This window comes from Pararge aegeria, chromosome 9 (genome assembly GCF_905163445.1).
Source record: "Pararge aegeria chromosome 9, ilParAegt1.1, whole genome shotgun sequence".
NCBI classification, from domain to species: domain Eukaryota; kingdom Metazoa; phylum Arthropoda; class Insecta; order Lepidoptera; family Nymphalidae; genus Pararge; species Pararge aegeria.
In genome coordinates this window covers 7,987,238-7,995,516 of record NC_053188.1, presented here as the reverse complement: position 1 = coordinate 7,995,516, position 8,279 = coordinate 7,987,238, and the positions used below count along the sequence as shown (strand labels likewise).

General features: G+C 36.1%; 1 protein-coding gene across 1 annotated transcript; it reads right to left on the bottom strand.

Annotated features, from left to right (window-relative positions):
* Positions 1-1,620: 1,620 nt before the first annotated feature.
* On the bottom strand, positions 1,621-7,711 carry LOC120626563. The gene is made up of 6 exons (XM_039894116.1): positions 7,476-7,711; positions 6,278-6,484; positions 5,792-5,970; positions 4,683-4,891; positions 3,300-3,550; positions 1,621-1,776 (listed from the first exon to the last, which is right to left on the bottom strand). The coding sequence occupies exons 1-6, from the start codon at positions 7,709-7,711 to the stop codon at positions 1,665-1,667; spliced, it is 1,194 nt and encodes a 397-aa protein (XP_039750050.1). The 3' UTR covers positions 1,621-1,664.
* Between the last annotated feature and the right edge of the window lie 568 nt (positions 7,712-8,279).

The window sequence follows — 8,279 nt, the reverse complement described above, 5'->3', positions numbered from 1 at the left end:
GTTCGGTTTGTAATATTTGCACTGCATTTAAGTAGTATTTTAATTACGACGCTAAATGTACACACGCACGCTGTAACTCGCTACTTTTGTCACTACGGCGGTCGTGTCGTCACAAGTTACAAGCTATCTACAGCCTACAGGTGTCAGGCGACAACTATGATGAAATTGAATTTGTTTTAACGAGTAAATTATGTTTTATTAACTACTACATTCGTTAACGATCAGTGAGCTGCTAGGTGGTAAATCATTTGATTGTAACTCGCCACAAAACCTCACTCACTATCTTTAGTTTGCCCGCCCGATTAGGTTGCAGTAAGTATACCCACACAATACTTAGTAAATATTTGAAAACAAATAAATAGGTACATTATTTTGTACAATTACAACAAGTTTTAGTGAATTTAGTACTATTTTTATTTCCATGCATTGTAACCTGGAAATAAAAAAATACTAGTCATCTAAATTTTAAGAATCGCGACGCTTCAATGATCACTGCGGATATTGAAGAACGTGCAGAGTCTGTGAAGTAGACGACTTCTACCTTGCAACATGAGCAACAACAACATGAGCCGGCGGCCGTTCTCAAAGCGCGCAAACTATAAAAACCTTTGGGCTTTCTTCATGGAGAAATCGTTATGGTTCTCCAAGCCACGAGAAGGTAAATAGGTTATATCAGACTTTTACTAACTAACGTGGTGGCCACGGGCCATGCGTGCGTGTTTCATGCGACCCACGCTTTTTTTGCAATATTTTTTTTTCTTATGTACAGTATTCTTAATTCAAATAAAAATATTTTCTATTTTTTTATTTATTTTTTGAACTTAAAATTTTTAAGTCTGTAACTTATTCGAGAAATAAGTGAATATCCGGCGCGCCTGGTAGTTCCCTTATTGGTCTTAACGCAGACACTCCGGGTTTCATGCCAAATTTCGAGTTAATCCGACGTTTTGAAAGGGGTCAAAATCATGTTCAAAGATTCAGTTACATACTAGCATAATAACATATATAGGTCTGAACTCTGAAGCTAATAAAAGCGTATTAAAATTCCGAACATACCACGGCTAGCGACGATCGGCCGCCGATTATCATATTTACATCGCGAGAAAAAACGCGCGACGCTATTCGTCCCGTGGCCATTAATTGCCCATGGTTTGCTGTTTTTTTCATACACGACTAATAAGTGTCTGCTGCATGATTGGTAATGGTTGACAATATAGCGATCAGATTCATAGCGTTTTACTTTTCCTTCCATATAAGAAACATGAAACAATGTAGATAGAGTAGAGGAACACATAGTATCATTATTAAAGCATTTAAATGGTATATTGGACAGAATTAAATTAGTTGTAATTACTTGTATAAAAATACTATATTATCTTTATATAGTTCTTATTTATTAAAAAAAATATATTGTTTTAAGTAGACCAATACTTCATATAGGTGCTTAAATAAGTAATTACTAAAATAGAAAATAATGTCAAAAATGTAAATACTTAAATAAAAAATGTACAAATATTTATTCTGTTTTTCATTTACCCTGGAAGTACTTTAAAGTCAACGCTCGTAATCGCTTAAATTATTTATTATAAGTATTGTATTTTAAAGGTTAATGTTGCACTCAAATAAATTACAAGCGTTGACTTAGTTTAAAACTTATAAATAAGTTACAAGCATTGCTTTTTAGGATACATTTCGTTACAATCAGCGTCACCAAGTCCCAGAACAGCTGCTTGCAGAGCGCCCAATACGCCTCCGCGAGTCCATGCTACACCTGCACTGAAAATTCATAAATTACTAAATTTGCTTCAGTATTCAAAAGAATACCGAACCCGGGAATCTAAGATGCAAAGTCACCAAGATGCAAAGTCCCTTTATGAAACATTTTCACAAGGTGGGGTAAAACAGTAAGTAGGTTTAACAGCACACCCCAAAAACATACAAAATGCATAGATATATATATTGCACATTGGAGACGGACATAGGATATTTTGTATTCCGGAAAAACACGCTGGCCTTTTACGTGGGATTTAAAAAAATCTTTAAAACTTACTCCGATGTGGTGCTATCTCATACGCCCGAATATAGGAACTCCCGTACTCTGAGAATATTGAATGACCCTTACTTCAATATTCGCATAGTATCTCTATCTAAATCTATATCTATCTATACTTATAATAAAACTGTAACTGGAAGATTTCTGTACATTTAATATATTTTGAATATTTTGACTTTGGGGGATGCTTTATAACCGAGTACAAAACATATTTTTATTTAATTTTTGTCTGTCTGGCTGTCTGTCTGTTCGGGCATCACGTGAAAACTACTCAACGGATTTAAATAAAATTTTGTATATTGGTAGCTGATATACCGGGTCAACATATAGGATACTATTTATCCCTATAAACAATAAGTTTCCTCCGGGAAATTGAATGAAAATTTTTACTTCATAGCTCCTTTAAATTTGAATCGATTTTAATAATTCTTTTTTTATTTCAAAGTGTATATTGAAACATGTATTGTCTAATTTTAATGAAGATCTGATAAATATTGTCCACAAGTAGTACACTATATATTAATATTATGTATTTTATTATGTTAATGTCATCTTTCATTAATTTGTCTTACAGTTGTCCATAAATTATGACGTTCTATCTAGTTAGTGTAAGTGGCCCTGCCGTACTACAAGATGTAAAATAAATAAATACATAGGGCGAAAGATAAAACACGATATAGGTCGCCTTTTATTTATCTATAATTTATTGCCGCGGGTTATAAATGCCAATATCTTCGAGATAGGCAGATTTGTGTCGGAATACGTATTAAATAGGCTATGCACCTTACTAATGAGACCAGTTCGGGTCTTTTTCGGGTTACTTTTCAAACTGAAATATTAAAGTTAAGTGGCTAGCATGGGCCGAAAACATTGTTCTCCACCGGTAAAGGGCAAAATCTTTATCTTCCCACAGTTTTATCCACTCTCCGAACTGGGGCGCACGGGTGGAAATAATATTCATTTGTGAAGGTGTGAACTTTTCCGTTTTATTTTTATCTTGCTTTGAAAGGTCTTAAGGTTGCCTGGCAGAAATCGCTACTACGCGATAAGGCCGCCTTATGTATTCTTCTTCCGTCTATGTATTTCTATTATTCTTTTATTTCCCTAACTTCATCGAGGTTTACAAATAAAGAACTGAATAAACCATATAAAAGTGGACAAGTAAATTTTATACCTTGATATCTTTGTTACCTGCGTATGTTAAATACGTGATGTGGTCTACATTGATTTACAAGTAAGTACTTACTGCCACAAAGGAAGCCAATATTTGTTACTGTCCCGAATGTTCCTTGCATGTTTATTCCCTAGACATAGTGTGCGGTAGAGGCATTCCAAGGACTGAGGTCTGATCGCCATTAAAGCGTGGCGTGACAAACTGTTAAGGGTAGAAATGGTTCGGCGACGCGGTTCAGTGTCTCTCTTTACCCGGAAAACGTCATCCACGTTGACTGTATCCGTGTTGTCAACTAGTTGCATTACTTGTGTAGGTTGATGATTCTGTAAACCGGGTATAAGATAATTAAATCGGGATAGCGGGATCTGAAGCGAGCGGGCTAGACTATTAAAGCTAAAATCGGCAAAGCGGTTCAGTCTCGCTTTACCAAAAAAGAATCATCTACTTTGACGGTATTCGTGTTGTCAACTAACAAGTTGACTAAGTGACAAGTCAACTAAATTGTTAATGCAACTGTATTAGGTACTTTTTGGATGTTATAAGTAATAAGGAAGTGATATCAAAGTAGGTAGGACTTTGACTTCACTTTCGGGGGCGCGAGTTCGAATCCCAGCACGCACCTCTAACTTTTCTAAGTTATGTATGTTTTAAGCAATTAAAATATCACTTGCTTCAACGGTGAAGGAAAACATTGTGAAGAAACCGGCATCCCTGAGACTTCTCCGTAATATTCTCAAAGGGTGTATAAACACACCCTAAAATCAATTCCCTTCTTACGAAAATCAGCTTAGACAAACAAACTGACAGATACATTTTTTTTCTACAATTTTAGTTATAAGGAGGAAGTATTTAGTGCTTTACCTATATCCGTCTCTTCTTATATCATATGAGTGTGGTGATGATGGTGGTAATACACTATCGTTAATTCAAATAAATAAAATATACTATAGCGGTGAAACCCTACTGACTGGGATTAGACCTAGCGAACAAAAAAACATAGTCGCCCTTTCTAACAAACTGTCATTCGAAATGTGTACTAATCAGTCTGTATTGCAGTGCGCACGCACAATAAATTTAATACGTTAAAATACGTGATTGGTTCTATTGTAGATCTTACAGCAGGCGACTAGCCGTGATTGGTCGGCAGTTAATCGATCAGCATTGTGAGCAGCGAACTAAACAAATGCGAGGCACACTTCATAAGCCACTGCCACTGAGGCTCTGTTTTCGTTTGCGCAGTAGTTTTCCTTCTAAGTTTATAGGGGGAACTGAGTTCCATCTCCGGCACAAACTTTTCACTTTTCGGAGCATAAGTATGTGCGTTTTTAATTTAAACGACAAGAAAATCAAGGAAAACGGGGTGATTCCCGAAAATCCACTATTTACCAGCCTGGTGGACTACTACCTGAGAGGAAATTCATGCTTTTCTGGTTAATGATGAAATATAATACTTACCATTGTGATACACATGAGAACTTGCAATATAAACATGCCAAAAGACAAGAAAGCGATGCCAGTAAGCGATATATCGAAGAGATCAGTGATACCCAGTCCATGAGACTCCCGTTCCATGCCGTATTCTTCATGGATATCGTGTATTTGTGAGGATGGGTGCTGGTACAACGGTGGCGGAGGTGGAGGCACGTTGTACTCATAACCACCACCTAAAAATAAGAGATATATGGAAAACACCAATACTAACGTAACTGAGATAAACGCTAATTATAAATAGGTACACCTATCCTGCACATTCGAGCACCGCAACCTACCTGGGCCAATTATTGTGTTTTCTAATCATCCAGGAACCCATTGAAATATACCTACTTAAAAGGGCGTACCCCTGAATCTGTAGGTGATATGATCTGGTCTAAGTTTATATACACATCTACGTATTCGATACTGTATCCGTCGTACGTCTAAAGAAATTGACAGGAGGATAGGAAATGGTTGGAGGAAATACTGGGCAATTAAGGAAATTATGAAAAGTAGAGATCTTGGTTTGCTAATAAAGAGTAGAGTTGTCTTGACTTATGCCTTGTCGACTTATCAGGGTACTGCATATTGTGTGTAGGGTATTCTGCAACTTAAACAGTATCAAAACCAATTGTGTAGTTCAAAGAAGTAAGCAACTGATATGTAATATACAGGCTGTTGCCTGTTCCATATATGAGCGTATCACGTTATAAATTTGCGGTTAAAATATAGTATAATCAAAATAATTGGTAACTTGTCGGGACATAAGAACATAATTATCATATATATATAATTTAATTAATAGGAAAATAATTAAGGGTTTTTAAATAAAAATAAGTAAGTTTTAATTTTTTGTTTTAAGTTGCGTTAAAATATGAATTGCTTCGAGGGAGTAGGAAAACATCGTGAGGAAACCTGCATGCTTGAGAGTTCTACATAATGTTCTCAAATGTGTGATGTCCACCAATCCGCACTAGGTCAGGGTGCGGAGACTACGGCCTTAACCACTTCTCATTGTGGGAGGCGACCCGTCCCCTGTATTAGGCCGGTTGGGTTGATATGATGATGATCATGACAAGTTACCTACTTACCATGTTTTGAAACTTCATACATAAGTCCATCGGAATCACCTAACGTCATTTCAGCGCCTTCTATAACTTCATAGCCCTCTCTCGATTGTGGACGTTGTCCTTCAGACTCAGTAAACATAGTGTTGTAAGGACTTAAAGACATGTTTTGATGCCGATATATATCGTTGAGAGCCATCACCCTGCAAGACAATAATGTTATCCGCTTCATTGTCAGACTTGCTAAAGCATCGGAGAATTACTCACTGCCACCACCAGTACATACACAGCATTGTGCTGCATGCACCAGTGGGTGCATGCAGCACAATGCTGTGTGCTGGCAACTTTTTTCTAGGTTGTGGTGCCACACATAACATCCGTGGTGTCGTGAATACTGTAATGTGTGGCGCAATGTAAAAAATAAATTTTTCTTTATTACTTTCTCTCAGTAGAATACAAATAAAAGAAGAGATATCTAGCACTATATAAGCAAACCTATAACAGACTTACTTAGCCAGCCATTCCTGATAATTCGTTGAACCGGGATCGTACATAAAATTGCTCCGCACATCCTGAGAGCGCCTAGTGAGAAGATCTTTTTCAAGTCCATTACTCTCGTGCGGCCTACCGATCCGATTTTGAAGGACACTTTTACCCACTTCGCCCAATATTTGTTCAGCGAGATAGTTCCTACAGCGATATTCATTCATCATTTTCCTAAAAAATAATTAGATAAATAGAAAGACAAACTCTTACAACTGACAACGTAATGTTTTGTCTTTAGGAAATTACTTCAAGCGAGCGATTAGGGAGATCATTGAGAAATAAGGGAACTCTCCAAATAATTTTGAATTTATTTTTGTATTTTGCTTATTAACCATTATCAATAATTCAAACGCAACCCGTGTTATACTCATTATTGTATACTTAGTTTCGGCCATCCGTAGTCTTCACCATCAGTTTCAATTGACCAAATGTTCCTTTTCGAAAGAAAATGAACAAGTTACTTCAAAAATACTCAAATGACTATACTATTTGAAGTGTTTCCTCGATTTCTCCAAGATCTCTCCAAATGATCGTCACCAAATTGCACTGGGACCATCTCTCAGGTATACCATAAAACTTATCTAATCGCGTAACAAATACTTACAATAAAAAAAAAACAATCGAATTTAGCCGCCTCCTTTATTAAAAACGATTGAAAATACGCAAAGGCGGTCCATCGCTTGAAAGCGCTTGCTAGTGAAAATTTACCGTCAAAGTAAGTTATTATTTTTTTAATTATATTTTTAAATATTTTCTTTTTGTTTCCCACATTATGAGCTGTAGACAACTTAAATTGTAGGCACAGAAATGAGAACGTCAATTTTTATCCGGGCTCGGGCCATTGTTGTTGTAGTTGTTGTCATTAACCACTTTTAGCCCGCCCTGGGATTCGAATCCCGGACCTTGTGATCTGTTGTTGAATACGCTAAACACTGGTCAAAAGAAGTTTTAGTTTAGTTTTAGTAGTAAGTAGACAAAATTTTGTGAGAAAATATAATAATTCATTTAATTTTTACACCTAAAACCGTTTTTAGGTGGAAAGATTAAATGAAATAATAATTTTTCAGCGGTTTTCTCATAGAATCATAAAATATCACGAATGGGAAAGAGAAAAAAGCATAAAGGCAAAGTAACTGTTTTGAATTTCAGACCTATCACCTACCTGTGGAAATCGAGGGTTGACAACGCCGCATCAATCGATCCATTAATGGACGTCATGTGTTTGCTCATCGAGGTATCGCTTACATTTTGCGGTTTGCTATCTTCGTCGATCATAAAAAATGTCGGCATGAGGTCCGTACGCAATATATCATTTATATTAAATTCATCCTCAAGCACATCTGTAGAAACTTGAGACACTTTTAAAACGAATGCCCATCTTATAAAGAATTTATACATTCTGCAAGAGCGTATCGTTCCACAAACGTGGTGAAAATGGAATAGTTTAGCTTGGATGTTGAATGCGAAAGATTACACGGGTTATGGAGCAGAAAATTCTTCAGCGTAGAGATTGTATCGTGGTCCTAACTGTTAACTGCGGTTAACAATAACATACGGTGGAAACTGGAAAGCAAACGGAGCTATTTTTTCTCATTAAAAAATAGTTATTTAAAAACTGATATACGTAATTGTAATTCTGCCATGTAGGGATAGACCTAGTATAGAACTATTGCATCTAAGAAGGTAGGTAGCAACCTCATCATCAACATATAGTAGTTTAAGGTGCCGTCAGTTGAAGTGGGACAATACACTACACATACATATACGACTTTTGACGATCTGTATATTATAAGTATTTGTGTATATTACACAATTAAAATATTCATAAGTCATATTATAGTCGGAAAAATGTAATAGGCCCGTTTTGACATTTGTGCAAGACTATAGAATGTAACTTGGAACGAAACTGAAAGAAACAAAAAAATAAAAATCAATTACATACAGTGTTTTAAAAAACACGTAAATT